Source organism: Camelina sativa, chromosome 7 (genome assembly GCF_030686135.1).
Source record: "Camelina sativa cultivar CO46 ecotype springtype chromosome 7, ASM3068613v1".
Lineage (NCBI taxonomy): Eukaryota > Viridiplantae > Streptophyta > Magnoliopsida > Brassicales > Brassicaceae > Camelina > Camelina sativa.
This window is the reverse complement of record NC_141886.1, coordinates 27,897,126-27,921,471: the sequence shown is the minus strand read 5'-3', so window position 1 is coordinate 27,921,471 and position 24,346 is coordinate 27,897,126. Positions and strand designations below refer to the sequence as shown.

General features: G+C 33.4%; 6 protein-coding genes and 1 pseudogene across 12 annotated transcripts; 4 read left to right on the top strand and 3 right to left on the bottom strand.

The window, feature by feature from the left end:
- Window positions 1–1,925: 1,925 nt before the first annotated feature.
- Window positions 1,926–5,930, bottom strand: LOC104702701 (bifunctional dihydrofolate reductase-thymidylate synthase 1). 3 transcript variants are annotated; one of them, XM_087459546.1, is made up of 11 exons: window positions 5,733–5,860; window positions 5,206–5,633; window positions 4,581–4,941; window positions 4,453–4,497; window positions 4,276–4,341; window positions 4,122–4,177; window positions 3,997–4,050; window positions 3,769–3,898; window positions 3,516–3,639; window positions 3,326–3,432; window positions 1,926–3,209 (listed from the first exon to the last, which is right to left on the bottom strand). In XM_087459546.1, exons 2-11 carry the CDS (start codon window positions 5,628–5,630, stop codon window positions 3,135–3,137), a joined length of 1,443 nt encoding a protein of 480 aa, XP_087315672.1. In that variant the 5' UTR covers window positions 5,631–5,633; window positions 5,733–5,860; the 3' UTR covers window positions 1,926–3,134. The 3 variants fall into 3 exon arrangements, with proteins under 3 accessions (XP_087315672.1, XP_010416912.2, XP_010416911.2); XM_010418610.3 differs by having other exon boundaries at window positions 2,927–3,209; window positions 3,985–4,050; window positions 5,733–5,930; XM_010418609.3 differs by having other exon boundaries at window positions 2,927–3,209; window positions 3,985–4,050; window positions 5,206–5,639; window positions 5,733–5,888.
- Window positions 2,100–3,106, top strand: LOC104702700 (uncharacterized). Its single transcript, XM_010418607.3, has one exon. It carries the CDS (start codon window positions 2,100–2,102, stop codon window positions 2,898–2,900), a length of 801 nt encoding a protein of 266 aa, XP_010416909.2. The 3' UTR covers window positions 2,901–3,106.
- A 399-nt stretch (window positions 5,931–6,329) lies between the features above and the next one.
- LOC147941783 (5S ribosomal RNA) lies at window positions 6,330–6,448 on the top strand (annotated as a pseudogene).
- Window positions 6,449–9,628: 3,180 nt separating this feature from the next.
- Window positions 9,629–11,229, top strand: LOC104702699 (uncharacterized). Of its 3 annotated transcripts, none has more exons than XM_010418605.3 (6): window positions 9,629–9,961; window positions 10,159–10,208; window positions 10,364–10,429; window positions 10,609–10,673; window positions 10,846–10,906; window positions 11,046–11,229. In XM_010418605.3, exons 1-6 carry the CDS (start codon window positions 9,956–9,958, stop codon window positions 11,125–11,127), a joined length of 330 nt encoding a protein of 109 aa, XP_010416907.2. In that variant the 5' UTR covers window positions 9,629–9,955; the 3' UTR covers window positions 11,128–11,229. The 3 variants fall into 3 exon arrangements, with proteins under 3 accessions (XP_010416907.2, XP_087313367.1, XP_010416908.2); XM_010418606.3 differs by having other exon boundaries at window positions 9,873–10,002; XM_087457241.1 differs by having other exon boundaries at window positions 9,664–10,208.
- A 2,687-nt stretch (window positions 11,230–13,916) lies between these two features.
- Window positions 13,917–17,674, top strand: LOC104702697 (phosphatidylinositol/phosphatidylcholine transfer protein SFH3). Of its 2 annotated transcripts, none has more exons than XM_010418604.3 (14): window positions 13,917–14,162; window positions 14,498–14,559; window positions 14,653–14,999; window positions 15,086–15,352; window positions 15,441–15,518; window positions 15,613–15,714; window positions 15,805–15,854; window positions 15,949–16,048; window positions 16,133–16,222; window positions 16,325–16,342; window positions 16,428–16,539; window positions 16,747–17,096; window positions 17,214–17,285; window positions 17,385–17,674. In XM_010418604.3, exons 2-14 carry the CDS (start codon window positions 14,514–14,516, stop codon window positions 17,397–17,399), a joined length of 1,647 nt encoding a protein of 548 aa, XP_010416906.2. In that variant the 5' UTR covers window positions 13,917–14,162; window positions 14,498–14,513; the 3' UTR covers window positions 17,400–17,674. The 2 variants fall into 2 exon arrangements, with proteins under 2 accessions (XP_010416906.2, XP_087313365.1); XM_087457239.1 differs by lacking the exon at window positions 13,917–14,162 and adding an exon at window positions 14,184–14,323.
- Window positions 17,193–19,143, bottom strand: LOC104702696 (zeaxanthin epoxidase, chloroplastic). Of its 2 annotated transcripts, XM_087457240.1 has the most exons (6): window positions 18,590–18,995; window positions 18,418–18,482; window positions 18,279–18,339; window positions 17,942–18,088; window positions 17,774–17,849; window positions 17,193–17,253 (listed from the first exon to the last, which is right to left on the bottom strand). In XM_087457240.1, the coding sequence occupies exons 1-6, from the start codon at window positions 18,852–18,854 to the stop codon at window positions 17,193–17,195; spliced, it is 675 nt and encodes a 224-aa protein (XP_087313366.1). In that variant the 5' UTR covers window positions 18,855–18,995. The 2 variants fall into 2 exon arrangements, with proteins under 2 accessions (XP_087313366.1, XP_010416905.2); XM_010418603.3 differs by lacking the exon at window positions 17,193–17,253 and having other exon boundaries at window positions 17,625–17,849; window positions 18,590–19,143.
- LOC104702695 (phosphatidylinositol/phosphatidylcholine transfer protein SFH8) lies at window positions 19,124–22,815 on the bottom strand. Its single transcript, XM_010418602.3, has 11 exons — window positions 22,410–22,815; window positions 21,716–22,131; window positions 21,360–21,626; window positions 21,179–21,256; window positions 20,977–21,078; window positions 20,847–20,896; window positions 20,645–20,744; window positions 20,445–20,543; window positions 20,242–20,355; window positions 20,018–20,150; window positions 19,124–19,859 (listed from the first exon to the last, which is right to left on the bottom strand). The coding sequence occupies exons 1-11, from the start codon at window positions 22,441–22,443 to the stop codon at window positions 19,318–19,320; spliced, it is 1,935 nt and encodes a 644-aa protein (XP_010416904.2). The 5' UTR covers window positions 22,444–22,815; the 3' UTR covers window positions 19,124–19,317.
- Window positions 22,816–24,346: the final 1,531 nt, after the last annotated feature.

Here is a 24,346-nt window from a genome sequence, read left to right as displayed (position 1 = left end):
ATATGGTGATACGCATTATTTAAAGAGATTAATTCATTGTGATTGAAATCAAGAACATATTAAATGGACATATAATAAACCTAATGGCGTGCTGTTTTTATGAGTCGAGTAAGATAGTGCATCAAGCTATTTTACCAATGAAACTTAGTCAGAAATATCCCACAGACATACTGAGTACTGACATACACAAAGTATCTATCGAATTTGCACATACCTATATAGAAAATTTTGAGTCAAAAATTATAATGATGATAAGTTTATGTATATATTTTTCATAATTAAGTTATTTAATATTGTTGCCTATAATATGGCGACTTAGAGAGTTAATATTTATTCCTTTAATTTGCTTAATTTAAATGAAAAGATTCATTTAACTTAGAAGTATAAAATATTTTATGTGGCATTGTTTGACAAGTGAGATTGTCTTTTTAGCTAACAAACCCTTTAGGAACTGCACACTTTCTAATTTCTATGATCAAATAGTATAATATTGTAAGAAAATAAGTATGTTACTTGTTTGATTGGCTTACTATAAGACAGTGAACCAAAACTTTGAATCACCTACTAAAATTATAAATAATTAATTATTCATTATTTCATAATTTTTTCCGGTTCAACCTCATTAGCTTCTCATCAGTGTCGTGCTTAAGGTTAAGAGGAAAGGGCATTTGCCCTAAGCCACCAATAATTAAAAAAATTTTAGGCCACATTTTTTTCTGCTATCTAGGCTGTATTTAAGTTGATAAGATAAATGTGTATGTAAAATAGGTCTTTTGTTTATAAAGTCCATGACATTATTAATAAAAACAATACCTTATATCTATAAGGAAATTTCTACACATGTTTTATACTCTAAATATAATATAATATAATAATACTTATGGAATATAATTAAAAATAAACGAAATCTGTTTTGGAATAATCGGCATATTAATTAAAAAAAGGGATAATTGAAAGTAAAGAAACTGATTTTGAGTTTTCTTTTTTCAAAAAAACCAATCGCCTGTAAAAAAAAATTTATTAAAAGCAAGATTAGTTTTTGAGTTTAAGAATCGTTCACAATTGATAACATCAGTTTGCTAACGATTATTCACGATGTCATTTCATAAAAAAAAATTTGCTTCACTTTCGTAATGTGAGTTTGGTAAATGATTTTTTAAGGAAAAAAAGATAGCAAAATTATGATTTAGGATTTTTTCCGTTTTTTTCTTGTTTTCTTTCAAACAATTTTTTATTTAATTTTGATATTTTTAATAATAAAAGCCACATTTTTTACATGCCCTAAGCCACATTTAGCCTTAGCACGGCACTGCTTCTCATCATCTGTTTTTTTTTTATATATATGAATAAGTTAATTACTTTTGATAAGTGAAAGAGCTTCTCCATGTTTTAAACTTGATCTTTGTCCAAAAAGGATTATTTAAAAGTTTATGTCAAAATTTTGAATAGTATCATGAAAAATAAAACCACTATGGACTAATTGTTGTTTACAAGTTTTTTTTTTGTTTAAAACAAAAAAAAATGATCAAAATTGTAAATGCAAACGGAAAACTCAAACAATACCATTTTGAGTTACATTCACAAATTCACCAAAAATATGACTAGACTATTACGATTTTATTTGAAGATAAATTCTCTAACATATAAACGTAATTACAATCTGAAAGACAACAAGGAAATTGAGTCTAATGGAACTATTATGACACAAGACTATGATTTTTATTGGTTTTGCAGTTGAAAGAGATTAATTTATGGGTGAAAGATCAAGATTTTTTTTTTTCTTTTCTCTTTTACATATAAGAACAAAATAACTTTAATTCAATAGTAAAAAAAAAAGAAAAAAAAATGATTCCCTGAAAAAGAAAGCAAATGCACTTATAAGTGACCCTTTATAAATACTCAACATTGTAATGTTACATTTTCTCAAGCTAAAACAAAACACACAAGAACAAAGAGAGAAAAACAGACTCACACTCTAATCTGTTTTCTCCACAACGTCTTTGTTCGATCTCCAAAGAGTGACTTAAGCCAGAAGTTTCAAAGCTTCACCTCCTTCTGATTCTATTGTTTTTTGCACATCCTTTTCTCTTTTAACGCCAATGGATTCGCCTAGTACTCAAAAGACTAAACCAAGAAAGATGAAGGTTGTTGTGAAGAAGTCTCGGGCTCAAATACTCTTAGATTTGTTATACCGGGTGATCGAGATAACTATAGTTATGGTAACAGTAGCCAAGCTCTTTTACCAACTAGTCATCACGTTCGAGGGCTCTGGTCTTGCGGGTTTACTCATCAGCCGTCACCTTGCTTTCGTTTTGGGGAATGGGATAGTCATCGCTCTAGTCGCCAACTGCGGTTTCTTTTTGAATCAAGAACCTGATGCAAGGAGAAACAGCAACGATTTTTACGATGAGTTTGTTCGGGAGAGCTCAAGAGGAGTTAGGAATTTAGAGACACAACTGGTATGCAGAGAAAAACAGAGCGAAGCAGAGACCGTGGCGAAACAGAGCATTGAAGATAAGAAGAGACAAAGCAGAGCAAAACAGAGCATATCAGAGAAGAGGACAAAACAGAGCACTGAAGATAAGAGAGAGAAACAGAAGAAGACTGAGAACAGTTCAAAACAGAACACCGGTGAGGAGACAGAGAAGAAGGACATAACTGTGAAGAGACACAAAGAGATCATTGCTCAAAATCAGGAAAGCCCGAGGAAGAGTTACGAAAGGAGTCAGTCCGAGAATCTCGAGGGCTCAAAGAAGAGTACTTGTGGAAAAGTGAAGAGATCGGAGACGGAGAGATCTGCTGATGTACTTGAATCCGACGATGAACTCCGATACAAGATTGAGTCTTTCATTGCGAGACAGAGGAGGAACCAAAAGGATGAAGAGTTTTGTATTACCTAAAAAAATACTTAAAAAAAGCAAAGAAAAAGAAAGAAAAACTTAAGTTTATGCAAAGCATTCACATATGTTTGTGAGTGTTTTTTTTTGTATATACATACGGGCAAAAATATTTCAAAGCCCGAGCATAAAATGTTGTTTTTTAGCTTTTCTTTGTATAATTTTGTTCATCTTATAAAATTATGAAGTACTATATAAGCTTTCTGTAATGTTGTTGTTATGAGAGTACAAGTAGAGTCACATCCCCAGGAGTTCCAAATCAGAAGCCTCAAAGTTATCGATCTTCTTTTTCTCAGGGTTGATTTTCAAAATCTGTTTTTTTTTTTTTTTTACCATTAAGATAGAAAAAAAAATGTGAATTTTGTTTCCTGATGAAATGAACAAAACAGAGGTAAATATATTGAACAAGTTAGTGTAGTACTACTGACCGGGAAGGGTGTTGGGGAGATTTGAAGCTGTTTTTGTATAGCCATGACATGAGCTTTATTAACACGGGCTTGTCCAATCACATGGATGAAATCACCGGCTACAAGGTCTGTCAAAAACACAAGAAACATGAGCGGATGGTTCAAGTCTATTAGTCATCCAGACTCAAGATCTAATAAAATGTATACATACCGCAAACATGAGCGATGATGCATGTCAAGAGAGAATATGCAGCGATACTGAAAGGAATCCCGAGGCTCGCTTCGGTCGAGTTTTGGTAGATTTGACAGGAAAGCTCACCATTCGCCACATAGAACTGGTGGTAACAACCAAAAAAACATAAACCATTTTCAGTTTTCATATATCTTTGTACTTTGAAAATGATTTACAGTGGAAATGTAACAAGTTTTCAGATGAGAGCAAAACAGATGAAACGTGTGCTAACCTGCGCGACTGTCTCACAAGGAGATACCGACAACTTGTAGGGATTATAAGTTGAAATTAGCATGATCTTTTGATTATGAGGATTGTTCTTTATCTTGTTTATAACATCAGAGAGCTGATTGAATTCTTTGCTGGTAAATGTAAAGAAACCAATCAGTCAAAGAAGTCAAACATATGAAGTTATGAACAATCATCAAAAGAAGAGAACATTACAAACCTAGCATCAGACCTTGTCCAGTGGAGTGGTTGGTTTCCATCTTCTTCTGTGGCTTTCACTCCGCATCTGGAACACAAACATCAGTGTGAGTCTGGTTTCAGTACAACTACTTTCTAAATTCTCAATTCTATGCTTGCCTGTCAAGATATTCTTTAGCCTCATCGCTGTCCCATATATGATTAGTCCCATTTTCCTGAAAAAAAACATTATGAGATAATCTTGAACACAAGGATTTTGAACATGATCATTGTCTTGTGTAGTAGCACAGAGGTCTGTCTCTTTTGGTATTACCTTAAGAATGGTTGAACCACGGATGAGTTGTAGGGTTTCTTCAACAACGTCTACCCAGAACACTTTCTGCAAGACAACGGATTAATACATAGACAAAATCAATCACTATAATCATCTAAATTAAGGTGGCTTCCTTGATAGAAGTTGTGACTTAAAGAAGATGATGAGAAGACATGCCTTGGTTGTGAGAAGCGGAAAAGTCTTGCGTAGATTGAACCGCATCTGTAAATGAACCAAGACAAGAAACAAAGGTGTAAGCTCAGTTAAAAGGAGAAATACACTAACAAAGATGAAGCAAAGCTCACCTGACAGCCAAATGTAGAAAGAGTGTTATCGTCATTCATGTCCCCACTAGATATAATTTTTTGAACAAGATTCAAGTAACCAAACTCCTCATGCCTCTCGAAAACCATCTTAGGCAAGAACGAGTACTGTTTGAAATCTGACCCAGCAACACTTTTCTTTTGACCGGAACCAAAAATAGGATCATTCCTTCGGACATAAGTGTTGAAGCTATACCGGATTCCATTTTCCACATATGGAAATGATGAGTACCACGGATGGTATAGAGATGTATCCACCCTCGGTGCAAATGCGTCGCATGGTACGCTTATTTCAATTTCGGTTAGGTGAATAGCATCACAGCCTGGTGCATTCATATAGTTCCTATAGAGAAACCACACCACTTAATTATCAGCAGAATGATCGAAATCTTGACTAAACTAGTATTTGTGTTCTGTACTCTGTACCAAATGTCCAACCATCATCTCATTCACAGTACTAAACTTCAAAGCATCTAACTTAAGGCCTTAAAAGAGCTTCAACTATGGTACCATCAGTCACATCTAGACAATAAGCCTCAAGTTCTAAAGTCTCAACTGTTATTAGAAAAAGAACAAGAGCCAATGTGGAAAGAGGCTGGATGCAAACCTTAGCAACTCGCCGCCTCCTATGACAAAGACCGTCTCAATGGACAAAGAATATGGTGCGGTGGCTAGAAGCTCAAGAGCCGATTCCATGCTACTACACACCAATACATTCTCATCAGTGGCAATGTTGAGACAGCTAGACTTTGTGAGAACAATGTTGAGGCGACCAGGAAGGGGACGAATCTCGAGAGGAGTAGAATCCCATGATTTTCTTCCCATAATAGTCGCATTCCTCTTCTTTGGATCAGATGTCCTAGTTGTTACACCTTGGAAAAATTCATATTCGAAGGGTAAATCCCAAGGAAGTTTCATGTCCATACCAAGACCCATGTCTCTAGTCGCTGCTATAACGACTTGGTAACTCCTTCTAGTAACTGAAGAAACTGTGCTTTGGGCATTGTTACACAAAACTTCACCAATAGCCATATGCTGAAACTTCAAAATCCAATGAACTTTCAGAGAAGATGAAACTGAAAAAAAATGGAATGAGAAGATGAAAAATCAAAGATCTAAGAAAAGATTATGAACCTTGGATGGATCAAAATCTGGAAATAAACTATAATAGTCAACGCATAGGAAGAAGAAAACTAATGAATCTGATTTATCTTCCTTAAACAATACAATATCGAAGCGTTGTGTTTTTCTATATTAGAAACAACTTGAATTTTTTTTTTTACCCCAAAAACAAATAACAACTTGAATAAGAAGCAACATTCTCTCAAGTCTGAACACAAAAAAAAAGCATATGACCTTCCTCGAAAACTACTCGACAAGGAATTTCAAAGTTTAATTAATAAACAAGCCAAAATCCAGCTAGAACCAGATTAAAAACTGAATTATCAATGTATAGTGGTCCAAATCTCACTATAAGTAAATGTAAAAGGTGGTCCAAATATATAAGTATATAATTTTTTTAAAGTTTTGTCGGTCTTGCAATATAAAACCAAAATTTTGATTGACGAATAATTTTATGTTTATGGAGTCATTAAGTGGATCCAACTACATGGATTTTCCTTCTTCTATTATTATTATATGACTCTTTTTTCCGGTAAAATCCAAAACATCAAACATCGAAAGTAAGTGAGTGAGAGAGAACGTAGCTTTGTCTCTTAGATGATGCCAGAGGAATGCGATCATACCAGCATTCATGCATCTGATCCCATCAAAACTCTGCAGTTAAACGTGTTTGGGCGAGAATAGTACTAGAATGGATGATTTCTTGGGAAGTCCTCGTATTGCATCCCTCTCTCCTGTTTGTCAAAAAAAAAAAAAAAAAATAATGCCAAAGTTTGATGCTTACGTGGGCCTTAACTAGGCCCGCAAATTTTAAAATACTTAAAAAACATGAGTCCAAGATAGTCGATCACATTTTAGGCCCAAATTGGTTCAATAACAAGGGTGCAAGTTGTTGCTTAAAATTGAAAAAATTGGGTTGGATAATATTCAACTTATTCATCTCCAAAATAGTGGCTGAACAAGTTGAACACTTTTGTTGTAGGATTAGCTTATTTTTTTTAACTTTTTAAGTTGAACGGGCTGAATAATTTTTTCCAACCTTTTCAACATTTCCAATGCAAATGGTGAAAATTGGTTGAATATTTTTTTCCAACCTGTTCAATCTTTTCAACCTTGTAACCATTTGCACCCAATATTTTAACTTTGATTAGCTGACCTGCTTCTTTTTTATTTATATATCAAAGTTATCTTTTCTTAATTCTTAGAATTTCTTTTCTTCCAATTAAGAAATTTTAGTACAATACTCATTTATAAGTCTCCTAAATTCATAATATAAGATATTTTCAAAAAATATTTTTATTTCAATTTATAAGATATTGTATAAACTTTTATACGCAGTCTGTTTTTAATGATTGGTTGAGTTATGCTTTTAACTAATTAAAATATAATTCTTAACTACTCTCAAACAAAAATTTCTTTATTTTTGCGTTTTTATCTAAAATATTATTTAACAACAATGTTGCTTTAATTTGACAAACAATATTTTTTTAAAAGTATTTGTGTTATAATTCATGTGAATAATTATAAAGTCAATTAATAATAGAGGATGAATTAGAATTCTACATTTGATAATAAAAAAACTTGATATAAAATAAGGAGAAGAAAATAATATTTATCTTTAAAGGTTTTAGATGTGATGATTATGTGTTGTAAATGCATAATTTGATTTACCAGGTAGTTGTTTTGTTGACATTCAAAGAAGAACTTCTACAAAAGTTATAAGTTATTGTTTTGACCACTCTCAAAAAAACTTTTGTTTGTTTTTGCTTATATATATGGAAAAGCACTTTCATCCTTAAATAATCACAAAGGTTTTCTTTAAATAGTTACAAAGATTGTGAGTAGCGTAGAAACAAAATTTTAGTTTTTTTTTTAAACAGCTTTAGTACAAATTGAAGGTGGGGTTACTCGTACTGTCCCAGAGAGACTTAGACATGAAGTAACTTTGGCTTCGATTGGTAACACCTTTTAAATTAGGCGATTAAGATTTTTTTAGCGGTTGTAGAGAAGGCGGTTAAAGAAAAGGCGGTTACAAAAGATGAAATAAAAAATTGGTTAAATTCAAACGAGCGGTTAAATAATAGTTATGATTGGTAACGAGCGGTCGAATAGTAAAAACATTATTGTAAATAACAACAAAAAAATAGTTTAAAATTTAAACAATTTTTAGAAATTATCAATTTTCTTTTTAAAACTCTATACATAAATAATATAAATATAAATATATTTTTTTACAAAAAAAAAATTTTAATAATTAAAAAAATTCCAACCGCTCGTTTTGTAAACAAGGTGGTTGCAAACTCACCTATTTTAAGGCGGTTGGAAACTGCCTCGTTTAAGCTTCTAGCCACCTCTTTCAACCACTTGTTCTAACCACTCGTTTCAACCGCCTATTTCAATCGAGCATTTGATTAGTAAACAAATGAACGGTTGAATCTCCAACCGCTGTTAAATGTGTTACCAATCAAAGCCTTTATGGAATCGTTGGATATGGCTAAGAAAGCAAAAAAAGTTTATTCTCATAGAGCTTTTTTTTTAGTAGAGTGGCGGTGTAAATGATTTAATCTCCACTAATTAGTATTTTTTTTGGCAAACCAGCTCCACTAATTAGTAATGTTCTATTTTTTGATGGTTTGATAAAGTCACTTGACAATCTGCATTATAACAATACAAGAGTTATTAGAAAAAAAAATTAGATAAAAAAAGAAATTTATCACCCTAGTCAGGATCCTACGAGACCTCAATGCAAGGGTAGATTGTCTTGCTCGTTCATCAAGTTCTTTAATTTCTGAATCTACTTTTGTAAACTCTTATCCTCCTGTTTGGATCACCAATCTTAGAGTATTTTTCTAATTTATAAATGTTTAATTGAAAAAAAAAATTATTTGAAATTTGCACATTTTGCTAGACTTTTATATTCTACCGCATAATAAAACACATTTCTCATTCTACCACAAAATATATTTTAGATTTTTTTACAAAATTATCCTTCCATTAAATAGGTAAGAAAAATATGAAACTGTGTCGCAGCACCATTGACGATTCCATGCTTCGTAGGTATACATCACTCTCGAGATCCACATGCACGCATACATATGTTTTTATTTATAGAATATTAATTAGTTTATATTCATCTAAATACCATGTATTGTTGTATTTATCCTTCCAAAAAAAATGTTTTGTTGTATTTATTGTAGACAACCAACAACTATTACTATGGTCTCAACTAATATTTATGGACAATCTACCATTGTTGATTATTTGATTATGTACAATATGTCTATCATAATAATTAGTTTCTAGTTTTGAGATTATTTTCCACCTTAAAAACAACATCATCCCTAACCTATCAAAATTTTAATCAAAAGAATTATATATGGGGCGGATCCAAGGAGGGACTAGGTGGGGTACGTGCCCCATGCTAATTATAAATTAAAAAAATGGATTGATTATTGTTTGTTATAGCTTATTAGATGATCAGATGACTATTAGTGCCTTGAGTAGATGTTCAGGATGATCTTTCATATTTCCAATATCATTTGTTTTTCACTTATTATGCCACGTTTTGTCTTTTCATTTTGTATGCACAATTATTTTTCTTGTTTCTTACATTTTTAATTAGTTGTCAATTACATTTTTTTTATTCTTTTTTACTTATATACTAAAATGCATTTGTTGATTTCGTTATTTGATCTTTTTCCATAAATTACAAAGTTAATATACATTTCAAGAAATCTATTTCACATGTATAATTAGAACAGAGACAGTGTTTGTTTAAGAGAAATTTATTAGATTTGTCATGAACAGCGTCTAAACTTGTGAGAGATGCTATTTTTGCAAAATCTTTTTCCCAGGTGCCACAACTTCAATTTAAAATTACTAAACTGCCCTCTCTCTCCCATCGTCTCAATTGCAAAAACCTAATCTTATCCCACTTTCTTTTATTTTTTCTTTTCATTTTATTTTCTTCACTTTTCTTCTCATCTCGTTAGTTCTTCTCTCTCATCTCTCTCTCTCTTCTCTTTCTTCCATAAAATTCCGTCGAACATACCAAAAAGAGCTGCTAAAGCTGTAACCTTATAATGAAGGAGCTGAAGATTTGACGGAAGCGCCAGAGAAATCAAGAAAAATCTCTGACGATTGGTTTCTGCGACAACAAGGCCATCAAAGGAGATGGTGACAAACTCTTAGAACTCAGATTGAGATCACATGAGATCTGATGCAACGTTGAACACATGCTGGTAGGTTGGATCTTCGAAGGACCAGATCCAACGCATAGCCAGTTTTGTCCACCACAAACTTGTCCTTCAATCTCTTTAGTGGACCAGATCTATTTTTCTGACGGACGAAACTTGTCCTTATATTATACCAGATCCGCTTTCCTTATATTATACCAGATCCGCTTTTGCTGATGTATAAAATTTATTGCAATTGGCAGTTTGACATCAGAGAATTCACGGAGGATAACAATATGATTGACAAAAGAAGGTATCTCTATGGACTAGCTTTTATCTTTTTGATCCAGAGTATGCTTACTTATGTCTATCCAATGATGTTGTCTATTAAGTTCCTGATAGACCAATTTTTTTTTAATATATAACATTAAGTCCATCACACTAACATGTTTGTTGTCTATCACACAGGTCTAAAAACGTTCAGGATGACATTGGTGAACTCCTGAAGGACAACAATGTTACTACACAAAGAAGGTACATCTCTTTGGACAAGTCTTATATTTGGTTTAGTCCACTGTATTTTTATTTCTGGACCATAATACGCTTGCTTTTTGTCTATCCAACCATGTTGTCTGTTAAGTTCCTGGTGGACCACTTTTTTGTTTAGAACATTAAGTCCATCACACTAACATGTATGTTGTCTATCTCACAAGTCTGAAGACGTTCATATTGACATTGGTGAACTCCCGGAAGACAAAAATGTTACTACATATTGAAAGTATGCCTCTATGGACCAGTTTTATCTTTGTTTTGTCCACTAGATTTTCATTTATGGACCACTTACTTTTTTTGTCTATCAAGTCATGTTGTCTATTAAGTTCCTGATGGACCAATTTTTATTTTAATATCTTAAGTCCATCGAACTCACATGTGTTTTGTCCATCGTGCAGGTCCGAAGACGTTCAGCCTAACATTGGTGTACTCTCGGAGGACAACAATGATACAGAGAAGGTATGTCTCTGTTGGTGGACCACAATAGGCTTACTTTTTTCTTTCTAACCCATCTTGTCTATTAACTTCTAGATGGACCAATTTATTTAAAAAAAATATTAAGTCCATCAAACTAACATGTTTGTTGTCTATCGCGCAGACTTGAAATTGATGAATCCTCCGAGGACAACCATATTACTAACCTGGAGAACTCCACCAACTTCAGTCTCTTTTATATCTAGATGTGTATAAACAATGATAATTAAAAAAGAAACAGTCACATCATCACTATTTTTGTCAGTCTCAAATTGATTGCCCAAAAGTTAATGGTTTTTTATTTTATTTTCTTTCTTTCATGATTTTAAAAAGTATAATAGTATTTTGATCCTATGACATAAAAACAGCAAATGACATAATTGAGAAGGAAATAATGAAAGTGGCATTTCTCACAACTTTAATTCAAAAAAAGGCACTTCTAACAAATTCCACGGTCCTACACATTTACTTATCCAATTTTTATTTTTTAAATATATACATTTTTAACAATAACAAATGTCTATATAGCTTTCTTAATTAAATTAAATGTATATAGTTTTAAATATTTTGACTGAATTATGCATAATTTTTAATACATTCTACAGGGTGAAACAAGCCATATCAGAATTTCAATCTTTTTTTTGTAAAAACAACAAGAGGAATACGTTTTATTTATCGAGTAAATCTTTTTAGTATCACAACAAATGGAGTATATGTTTACGTACGTTCATTATTGGATTATTATAGAACGTAGATGAAGTCATCATCATCTACATTGATCAAGAAACTGAAACAAACACACACAGTAAAGAATATAGAAAGCTGCTTATAGTTTTTTTTTTATTTTAAATCCGCTTCTCATAATGAAGCATATTGAAAGCTGGTCAACAGTAGCAGGATCAAGAAAGCTGGTAATTCTCACTTTATAGTTTCTTGAACCGAACTTGGACAATGAAGCTGTGAATGATGAACCGAATGTGACTAAAGTTTTTCATATACATGTTTTGGATGAGAGTACGCAACAATGGGAGAGAAAACACATAGAGATTCTTCATTGGGAAGAAACTGTTGGAGAGAAGCAATTTTATTTCCAAGGTACCATTGGAGAAAACGAACTTGTTTTTGCACAAGACTCTAACGAACTTGGCGGCCTTGACTACTGTGTGTTGTATTACAATACAAAGACAAAAAGTTTCAGAAACTTTGAGATACAAGGAGTGGTTGGCAATGATGTAAGTGTTCGAACCATCTTTGATCACGTTGATAGCCTTTTACCTTATGTGAAGAACACTTTCTAATTTCTATGATCAAATAGTATATATTGTAAGAAAGTAAGTATGTTACTTGTTTGATTGGCATACTATAAGACAGTGAACCAAAACTTTGAATCACCTACTAAAATTATAAATAATTAATCATTCATTATTTTCATAATTTTTTCTGGTTCTTAATAACTTTTCGGTATAAATTTCTTTTTACTATATAATTATAATAAATAATAACTGCAATTAAATTGCAAATATTTTCCTTAATAATTGCACATATTTTCTTATTGAAATTAGTAATTTAATAGATAACTTTTCTATTAGAATTAGTGATACAATAGATTATTTTTGGTTTTATGTACTTTCAAAAATATTAATTGTAATCCTTTTATTTTTACGATTTTTTAATTTTTCTATAATTATTAAATAAAATTTCTTAAATATTATCGATATATTTGATACATGTTGTCGTGATTATATGAATTATAAATTTTGAAAACTAAGATTTATATAATAAAACATATTAAATTAATATGGGAGCTGGAAGCTTGGGCTCATTCATGGTGATGGTCGGTCGGTCCATATAACAAGATTTTAAATACAGTTTATTGTTTTTCGCTGGATGAAATAAATGATACAGTTTAATTTGATCAGTTCGCTTAATTTATTTGGGGAAAGCCTTAAAGCCATCATCAGCCATGCCGGTCATAGTTATTAATTATGTTGTCGGAAATTATGAAGAACCAGCTCCTCCTTATGATTATTATCATTTCTCTATAGTTAGAAAGAAACAATACAGCATGATTCTATTTCGTGATCGTATACACTTTTTTTTTTTTTTTAAATCTCATACACAGATGTATAAAATTATTATTCTTAATTTCTTATTAAATTATTGTTATAATTAATTGCATCATACAACATATCCAAAAAAAAATTATACTCTTTGTCTAGCTAAAAGATAAAGATCCTGAACTTCCTAATCACAAAATTTCTTTTTAGTTTTTACTTTCTTTTGCCATCAATTTTTTTTGTTTGGTTCAATAAAGGTTGATTTTTGTTTGTTTCTTATAAATTGAAGTGTTGTAGTATTTATACTTAGATGTTTTAAAAAGAACTATTAGTTAGTTAATTAACTCAAAAATATATTTACAAAGCTTTTAAATAGATGTTGCGAGTTTACTTCACTCTATTTTAAAAACAACGATGATCTACCAGAAACAAAATGTATTTATAAGTTTAATCAGTGTGTTAGTATACAACAAAAAAATTCTATTTTTTATCAGCATAACTACAAATTACAATTTATTTACCATTCATCAAACATAGTTCGTAGTGATGTGGTCCAAAAAAATAAATAAATAAAAACCACCACAAACTAACTAGATACCACTTTTACGTACAAATATAGTTGGTACACAATGATTTAGTTTCGATGAATTTGTACATCCTAACCGCCGTAACCATTCAAACCCGCATTCCAAACTAATTTTTCTACTCCAACCACCGTGGCCATTCTAACCCAAAAGATTTCAGTTTGCTGACATAAATGGCTAAGCGCTCTTGAAAATACAAAAAAATATTATCTCACCAGAAAAACGGCAAAGGGACAACGCGCCTTTCTTCTCCCCCCCCCCCCTATAAAAATGACTTTTTTTTTTGTTTCTCTCTCTCTCTCTGTTTCTACTCTTGTCTCTTACAAATCACCACAATGTACTCCTCCTCCATTTATACTCATCATAATAATAAAAAGGTCAAACCTTTTTCAGAAACCCTTTTATTGGATTAAGCTAAAACTCTCTCTCTCTCTTTTCTCTCTCTCTCTCTCTTGTTAGATTTGGTTCTTGTCAGAGATTTCGCATTCTAAATCTGGAGCCGTCCTTTATTTGGGGGGGCTGAAGATTGAGAGAGACTATATACACCTCTCTTTCTCTCTTCTTTCTCCTTTCCTTAGTTTTTTTTTGGATCTTGAATAGGTAAAGTAACAAAATCAACAAGAACCCATCTTTTATATTTTCTTTCTCATTTGTTTCTATCCAACTTCATCCGCTAAATGTTTGATTTTTCCGATTGTTTCCAACCTCCCTGATTATTTTTTTATCATCATCTGTTTCATCTTTCAACCAAAACAAAATATGTGGGTTTGATACTGTTCTTTTGTTCCATGTTGTTGTTGTTGTTGTTTCAGATTAGTATTTAACGTGTTTTGATCAAATGTCTAAACGAGAGAGTTCTTCTTTCTTTGATTGATTGTTTCCCAAGGAACAAAATATTTAAATTAGATTTGTGTTTTTGCTTTATGTGACCACAGAGAAAAGCTTCAAATCATGACGGATACCATGTCTGCTCATATGGATCGAAATAATAAGCTTGGTAAAGGGGATGCAACTTTGTTCTATGGAGGAGAGATATATATATCTTTCAGCGCAAAGGTTCTGAGGCTTTTTTTTTTTTTTTTTTTTGCAGATACTGACGGCTCAGAGGATGAAAAGAAGACAAAGCTTTGTTCCCTTAAGAAGAAAGCTATCAATGCCTCCAACAAATTCAAACACTCTTTCACCAAGAGAACTCGAAGGAACAGCCGTGTTATGTCTCTCTCTATCGTTGACGACATTGATCTTGAAGAGCTTCAAGCTGTTGACGCTTTCCGTCAGGCTCTTATATTGGACGAGCTTCTTCCTTCCAAACACGATGACCATCACATGATGCTTAGGTTTCTCAGGGCTAGGAAGTTTGATATCGAGAAAGCTAAGCAAATGTGGTCTGATATGATTCATTGGAGGAAAGAGTTTGGTGTTGACACTATCATGGAGGTGAAAAAAAAGATCAATCATCTTCTTTCTTTGTCTTCTGATTTTTAATTAAAGTCTGATTCTTTCTTCTTCTTCTTCTTTCAAAGGACTTTGATTTCAAGGAAATTGATGAAGTCCTCAAGTACTATCCTCAAGGTTACCATGGCGTTGACAAAGACGGAAGGCCTGTTTACATTGAGAGGCTAGGCCAAGTGGATGCCACAAAGCTCATGCAAGTCACTACCATCGATAGGTATGTCAAGTACCATGTGAGGGAGTTTGAGAAGACTTTCAATATCAAATTACCAGCTTGCTCCATTGCTGCCAAGAAGCATATTGATCAGAGCACCACCATCTTGGATGTGCAAGGCGTGGTATGCTCTCTTGCCACTTTTGTTTCGGTTTTCAAATCAAAGAAAAAGAGATAGAATGAGTGCATGATTTTGTTTTTTGGTTTCCTAGGGGTTGAAGAACTTCAGTAAGGCTGCAAGGGATCTTCTTCAGCGTATCCAGAAGATCGATAGTGATAACTACCCTGAGGTTACTATGATGTTTCTTAATGATTTTGACCTAGATTGTTATCACTAGCAACTCAAGACAGTACTGAATTGTTTTGTGTTTATGGATCATATAGACATTGAACCGTATGTTCATTATCAACGCTGGTTCTGGATTCAGGCTTCTGTGGAGCACTGTGAAATCTTTCCTTGACCCAAAGACCACGGCCAAGATTCACGTAAGCTTTATTTTTTTCGTGCTGTGTCACTCCAAAGATCCAAAATTTTAAGGTCTATTGTTATGGAAGTTTCATTTCTCTCATGTACAGGTTCTTGGCAACAAATACCAAAGCAAGCTGCTTGAGATTATCGACTCCAAGTAAGACAGAAACAGAGCTCCTCAACTCTGCATTTTTAGCCACAAATTCATTATCTAAAGACTATCTATTCTTTTTCTTTTTCTGTGTGCATAGTGAACTTCCAGAGTTCTTGGGAGGTAACTGCACTTGCGCAGACAAAGGTGGGTGCATGCGTTCAGACAAAGGTCCATGGAACGACCCTGATATCTTCAAGGTACTTTATAAAGTCATAGAGAATCTTTGAAACCCCGTTTAACGAAACGATGGACTGAGAAGCTGAATCTTAAACTATATACAGATGGTTCAAAACGGAGGAGGGAAGTGCCCAAGGAAGACATTGTCTAACATTGAAGAGAAGACAATCTCAGTGGACGAGAACACAACAATGGTAAAAAAAAAAAAACTCAATAAGTATATTGATCTTTGTCATTCAAAATCATAGATAAAAAAACTAACCTTTCTCTTATTTTTTTTGCTTGAAACATTGAAGAAATCCGATTCCGTTGCGGTGAGTTTCTCTCATTGTCTAAAAAGATTACTTCTTTAGCTCTCTAAAGTTTGTGTTTTAACTGATTTAAAAATCCTATTTGCAGAAGAACAAAGTGGATGTAGAGAACGCGAAATTAATACCAATTGTTGAGAAAGCTGTGAATGCTACTACTTGGCCTGCAAATCTCCACAAGTCAAACTTTCCTGAACCTGAAGGTACACTACACAGAAACATTGATTCTAAATTAAAAACATTTGTTTTGGTATACCATTTATTCGTGTTTTCATGTTTTGAAAACATGATTCTGTAATTTCTTACTATGCCAAACATTCACCATATTTTCACGTTTTTGATATGTGTTTCCGCTACACTCGTCAACCAAACATACCACTACTTACCTATATCTGTTTTCGCTTTCGAAGATATATACTCTGCCGTGAAGCCAGCGCAGAGGAGGGGAGGAGAAGGATATTTGTTCGGCGGGGTGATGTCTCTGATGATGGGGTTAATGACAGTGGTGAGGCTAACGAAGAACATGCCAAGGAAGCTCACTGAGGCGGCCATTTACGGCGGTGAAGGGGAGAAAGCAGAGACTACAATGGTGTCAAGCCAAGAGTATATGTCGATGGTGAAGAGAATGGCTGAGCTGGAGGAGAAATGCAGGTCTTTGGACAACCAGCCGGCGTCTTTCTCGCCTGAGAAAGAACAGATCCTCACCGCCGCTCTCAGCCGCGTCGACGAGCTTGAGGTTCAGTTGGCTCAGACCAAAAAGGTACGGTTCAAGAGCCTCCACAACTAGCTTTCTTGTTTATTTATTTAAATAATTTATCATACCTCAAAATTCTTTTAACATAAATAACTTAAGAGATCATTTGGTTAAATATATCAGACACTGGACGAAGCCATGGCTACGCAGCATGAGATAATGGCTTATATCGAGAAGAAGAAAAAGAAGAAGAAGGTAACAAACCTACACATTTAAAACATACTCTTCGTCAAAGACTATTCAAATTTGAGTTTGTTTACTTATATTTATACTTTTCTTTGGTTTTGTTTTCAGTTCTTTGGATTCTGAAAGACTTGATGATGCCTCAAGACTTTTGAAGAAACCTGGAAATATATAAATCCATATTTATTACATATATATACAAATATAAATATATCCGTGAAGAGTATATAAAGATGATCAAAAAAATGTGGAGATATGCTTTCTGTAAATGTTTTGTTGTTTTGTCTCTGGAAAAATCTGAAAGCTTATGTTTTTACCACTCATCATTCTTTCACACCTAATTGTAACTACTAAAACACAAAAATATCTATGTTATAAAAAAGTACACAATTATATATAAAGTTATTGTTCATATTATATATGCCCACAAATCAACAATGTTGTAAACCAACTTAGGAATTGCAAAGCAAACAGAAGTAATTTTCAGGTTTTGTGTTTACTCTGAGGTTGGTTTCTCGGTGGATACTTCACTATTTTGGAGCTTGAAAACACGGAAAATCGCAAGATTTGTGTCACCTACGAACACAGAAAGAGTTAATCTCATTGATGGATGGATCCATCACATAGAGATGAGAAAATGTATAAGAAAAAGATTGGTTGATTGTTACCAAAGGTGATTCGGGTTCCGGGAAAAGCAGGAGCAGCAACACCAGGAATCAGACGTTTGTCTTCTATGAATGTACCGTTGGTGCTGTTCATATCTGTCACAAGAAGGTTGTCTTCATTTGTATTGATTGTCGCATGGACTCCTGACACTGCGTTTGAATAAAACTAGGAGTGTTTAGTTAACAGAATGGATCCATCCAAAACCAAGTAAATGAAACCAAGCAATAAACAATCTCAAAACCAAACTTAGTCCTAAACTGAAACCAAAGCTATACAAAGCTGAGTCATATTAAATCCGTATATATATCACTTTGTTTACAAACAAGAACAGAGAAGTACCGGTTGCCACAGGAATCACAACGTCAGCTTTTTCCGGTAGACGTCCAATGGTAACTTGGCCCTGCTCAAAACCCATATTAATGATCAGCTCTTGAAAAAAAAAAGATATAGCTAATGGGTCTGTTTGTTATTTTCTTACAGAGGAGATCTCAAAAGGAGCAGGCATTGCTACTTTGAAGCCAATGTGTCTTGTGTCTCCATCACCTATTAAGTTATCAGAACAAAATACTTTAAAGACTCAAAGAAAAGATTTAAGAAAAAGCTCAGTTATACTAATAACACTAAATTAAAGAAACAAAGAAGCTTCTGACCAACTGGTTGGAGAAGCCACCGTTCTCCTGCACTGGGAGTTGGGGATGGATTCTCATCCGAGGAGGCGCGTGTTGTTCTCACCACCAACGCGTGGCTTCTCGGTTTCTTTGCTGTGAAACTAACATTACTGATCTGTTTGATCTCTCTCAAGCAATTCACTGAAACAGCTCCAGTTAGATTCCTCTTCTTACTGTTTCCATTTAAACAGAACAGTGATGATGAAAACTTAACTCGAGAGCACAATTGGGATATTGTTATCTCCATTTTTTCTTCATACAAAAAGTGTTGTGAAATTGATTGATCCTTAGAACAACAAAAATATCAAGTAAAGAACAAACAAAAAAAAAAGAAGCAGCTTTAGAGAAGCGTTAAGAGATAATCACTATATGGGATATGTGGTCACAATATCATGTATCTAGATTCTGGATAAAAAAATAAAAATCCTGATTAATAAGTTCGATACGTTATATGATTTTGATTAACAAGTTTACGGTTACAGATTTTAACGTTTTGAGGAGTAAGGACTATAAAAATAGATAAAACATTCATAATTATAATGCGTGGCTCATAATCACAGAAGGAAACAGAGCTCTCTGTATTAGCAGCTTTTAACATCAGAATCAGATAGAAGAGTTTCTTTGTTTTTTTTTAACCTTAAAGAAGAACATCAAATTAAGAACGTGGTGTGAAGAAGAAGAGAGAGATTGTGATGCTGCATGGTGCTTAATTAAAAGCAAAAGAGATGTTTCTTCTTCTTCTTCATCTTTTGGAATTGAGCTTCTTCTTGGCGATCAATGTAAGCAAGTAACTCTTCTTGTCTCATCAAAGCTTCGTAAAGCGCCTTTTTAGTAGCTATGAGCTCTGCTTCTAGTGCGTCTACTCTGCACACTGCTGCGTTTAACAGTTCTTCTTTCTCGTATGGCATCTCATTCGGCTTTGATTGGAGAGTTCCGATTTTACCTTCAAGCTCCGTCAGTTTCTTAGTCACAGAGTTCAGGAGATCGGTTTCCGTGAGGTCTGGTACAGGAGAAGGTGGACGAAACTCCTCTTGTACTCCTTCACCATTAGTACTACCAAGTTCTATTGCGTTTACTTGGGTTTCTGATGGGGAAGAAGTAGTAGTAGTAGTCGCTGGAAGAGTCTTGGTCACACGGTAAGATACTGTGCGGAAGAATGTGGAAACCGCCATCAAGATTGCCATGAACATGACTATACCTCTAGCTCGGATGCCTTCAGGATCGTTTGCAACGGTGGGAGACATTAAAGCCCCTGAAGGAAACAGATTGATATAATTAGGATCGTCACAGAAGGAAAACGAAAAAAAAAAAGCTTTGTTTTTATAACCCTAATAAGAAAAGAAATTGATACCCAATATTATATCAAACCCTAATAAAAATCGGAGCCTACTTGTGCATAAAGTAACTAACCTTTTGAGGCCACTCTTTGGATAGCGGGTTTCACCTTCCAGGTTGCGTCGACAGCTTTGTCAACCATTGGTACATACTCATCATACCCCGGAAAACTACCACCAGCCAAGCTTGTTTCACCAGCTATCTTTGCCTGCAAAGTCTCAAGAGAGCAAAACCGATAAACATCTCTGCACAGTTCAGAATCTGAAATGTAACTAGAAGATGGAAAAATCAAAGTTTACCTCCTCACGGACAGGTGTTAAGCGGAGATGAGAGAAACTCTTTATAGCCTTAGGAGACCCGATATCTTCAGCGTCAGATCCTGACTCTGCAGTTGAAGTGTCACTTCCCTTTATCTGTGTTTATGACACAGACAGCGTTTAGGCAGAATATGGTAAGCTACAAGTTAAAGATTGACTAGTTATGGGATTTAATAACTACATACCCATGGATATGACGGTTTTGCGTAAGCAATGACTTTCCCCTCGCTATTCAAAACTTTCACCACCTGCCTCGCTCGATGTGCTCCCCCATGAAGAACCATCTGAAATAATGTCAAGATAACCACATGTCTCAGATTCCAACTACTTGGTATGAGTATTTTATACAAAATCCTAAGAAAAAGAGATGAGTCCATTCAATGACCTTAACAATTTCAGGGTTTTTCCAAGGTCCCTTATCAGAAAGCATGCAACCACCTTGATCTGCGCAAGTACATGCACCTCCCAAGAACTCAGGCAACTCACTGTAAAAATGTGCAGACCAATTTATACATAAGCAAACAAACAGTGCAGCTTTCGATAAAACAAAAATCCAGAGAAGGAAAAAAGGATCAAGGATCACATACTTGACATCAATGACTTCAAGCAATTTGGGTAGATACTTGTATCCAAGGACCTACATAACAATAGAATAGTCCATATAAATAAGTATTTTTTTTCAAAGAGATATAACCAGAGAACTTAGATCTTTCATACATGAATTTTAGCAGATGTTTTTGGGTCTAGAAAGCTCTTCACAGTGTTCCAGAGAAGCCTAAATCCAGGCCCTGCATTGATAATAAACATTTGGTGTAGAGTCTGCACGAAATAGCACAAAGCCAAGATTAGCATTTGATACCTGATGTCCCAGACACACAGAGGAGATCAACTAGTATTAGAAGCTCCAACTAACTAATACCTCAGGATAATTGTCCCCATCGATCTTTTGCAATCGTGTGATAAGCTCTCGAGCAGACTTGGTAAAGTTTTTCAATCCCTGAATACAAAAATTATATAAGTACATGAGAATAACTCATTCCACTACACCCTCGAATAGAAGAATAACAATATCAGGAGGAATCATAGAAAATAGTACTTACCACTCCCTGAACATCTAGAATAGTTGTACTGGAATCAATATGCCTCTTAGCAGCAATAGTACAGGAAGGAAACTTGATCATAAAGCACCTCTCAAACTCCTTTACATGATATCTTACATAACGATCCATGCTTGTTACTTGCATCAGTCTGTTAGGATCAACTTTCCCCAGTCTTTCAATGTAAATAGGTCTGCCTTCTTTGTCAATACCGTGATAACCGTGTGGGTAATGTCTCAAAACTTCATTAATCTCTTCGAAATCAAAATCCTGCAAGAGACAAACAAAACGTTTTAAAACAAAAACAAGGGTCAACAGTAATCACTATATCCTTAGTGTTCAAAAAAGATTTAACAAACCTGAATAATAGTGTCAGTACCAAACTCTTTCCTCCACTGAATCATATCAGCCCACATTTGCTTTGCTTTCTCAACATCGAATTTTCTCGCTTTCAAGAACCTCAGCATCATGTGATAGTCATCGTGTCTATCCGGAAGCAACTCGTCCATTAACAACGCTTGTCGGAACGCATCAACAGCTTGTAGCTCCTCGACATCTCTCACATCCTCAATGGATACAGAACTCACTCGACCATCACTCTTTCTTCTTCCGCTCTTCTTCTTAAGAGAATGCTTGAACTTGGTAGATGCATTGATCGCTTTCTTTTTCAAAGAACCAATCCTAGTTCTCCTCTCATCCTCAGAATTCTCAAAATCTGACTTTCTTTCTTTTTTCTCATCACTGCTCAAGAATCCTTCAAATCCTGTAGTGAAAGCTGTTTTTGGATTTGAGATGAGTGAGACCCATAAGATCATCTACTGAACTATTTAAATCTAAAGCAATTATGTTAATTTTAAGCTCAAGAACCTAAATTGAACAAACGAAAAAGCCACAAAGACACAATTTTTTTTTTCGATTCTCAATTATTATATAAAGACATCAAAGTTCATTCATTTCGAAGTTTAAGCTAAAGTAAACCCTAGAAAAAAAACTAACCCAGAACACACAAATTTACAGAGAAAGAATTTAAAAAACAAAGATCAGATCTCTTACATGGTCTGGCAAATCGATCAAGTGGACCTGACATGCTCTTCGACTAAAAAAAAAAATCGAGTGATTCTTTTGATCTTTCCCCAAAAATCTTTACAGAAGGATGGCTGATCCACGAATCAAATGCACCAGCAAAAGAAAAGAAAAAAAAGAAACCCTTTTTTCCCTGAGAATCTATCTATTTCTCACAATTACAAGAAACCCAGAAATATCGCTAAAGAAAAATGGAAGGAGAGAGAAAAAAAGAAAGAAACAAATTGAGAGAGAGAAAAGTGGAGTTGAATTCGGACCGAACACTATGGGACTTTCTCAGCTTCTTCTTACCTAAAATTCCTCTTTTTTAATCGTATTATTATATTATTATAGTATTGTTTTGGTATATATATAGAAGAAGGTTGTATTTAATGATAACCCAATTGTTACACTCGTTTTTATTTGTGAGCCCTACACTTTTTGTCTTTCATTCTAACCCCAAAACTGACGGTGGTATTTCGTGCCCTGATTTTATTTTTTTTTCAAAATAAATTAAATCTCGGACGAATATTTCCAAATTATATCATCAAACTGAATTTAAATACTATAATATTTTCTTATAAATCTATGAAACGTTGATATAATAGTATGATATATGGCATTTGACATAAAAGTAAAAAAAAAACTGAAATTGAGATTAAGTTTAAGCATTGGCAATATATCCATAATCCAGGAAAATTGAATTGAAACTAATTTTTAAAAAAAAAAACAAAATTGAACTCTGTTTCTAGAAAACGGATCCTAAACTTTTATATTTAAAGAATATGAACCCAAACCAATCTTGAATATCTAAAATATCCTACAATTTTATATCTAAGATATACCATTTCATTATATATAAATTTGATATAATTCCGTTATCAAAAATTAAAATATATACCCAAAAATATCAACTATTTTAGATCAAAATAGCCATAATACTTAAAATATGATATTAAATTCTTTAATTATGTTTGTCAAAAGTCAAAACTAAAGCAATTTTAAAAAAATAAACAGTTTTAAAAATATTTTCAAAATTGAGTATCTAAACCGAGTTAATCTCGAATATAATCAAATAAAATAAATGGATCCTAGACAATTTAATCGAAAATATTCAAAAACGAACAATTAAAATCTGAGCAAGTAAAATATGTCACCAAAACTAGTTTTAGATTAAATATGCAAAATTAGCATAATGTTGGGGTGTATTTGGATTAATATTAAATTATAATTAAATATGGAGAAACATTTAAAGTGCAGAGGTTGCTCTAGTCATCATCAACGGAAGAAGATCGTACGGTCACTAATGGCCACGGGTAAAATAGTTTAATGGATCTATGGACAAATAGACCTGTAAGAATTTTAAAACAATTTATAACATTTTTTTTAATTTAAGTAAAAAAGACTAACTGATAATTCCGCCAACAAAACGACAAATACTAGTATTTAATTACCCTTTTAGTTTTTGTTGGAAAAAAAGAAAGAGAGACGACAAAAGAGAAGGTGGAGAATGAAATATTCTTTACATTATGACCCCACTTAATTTGGATTATTTTAAAATTTAGATTTTTAGATTTGTTTTCTTTCATTTCAACATTGGTGCAAATACTATTTCGGAAGAGTTTGTAGTCCAATTCGACTAGATCCATATGTTAAATATGGATTGATACAAACAATATGTGTCGGTAATGCAATATAATTAGTAAGGTAAAGTTTTTAAACAATATCTTATTATTCGAAAAGAATACGTTTTGAGAGTGTAAAGCTAAAATAAATTAGAATGCAATGACATACCGGTAGAAGATACTAATGTTGAATATATACATCTGTTTAACTGGTATGATTTTAATATTTTGATATGAGTCAATGGGTTGTTTAGCTTTGACAATTAAAAGAAGTTGGGAGTGAAATGTGCAATTTTCATAAAT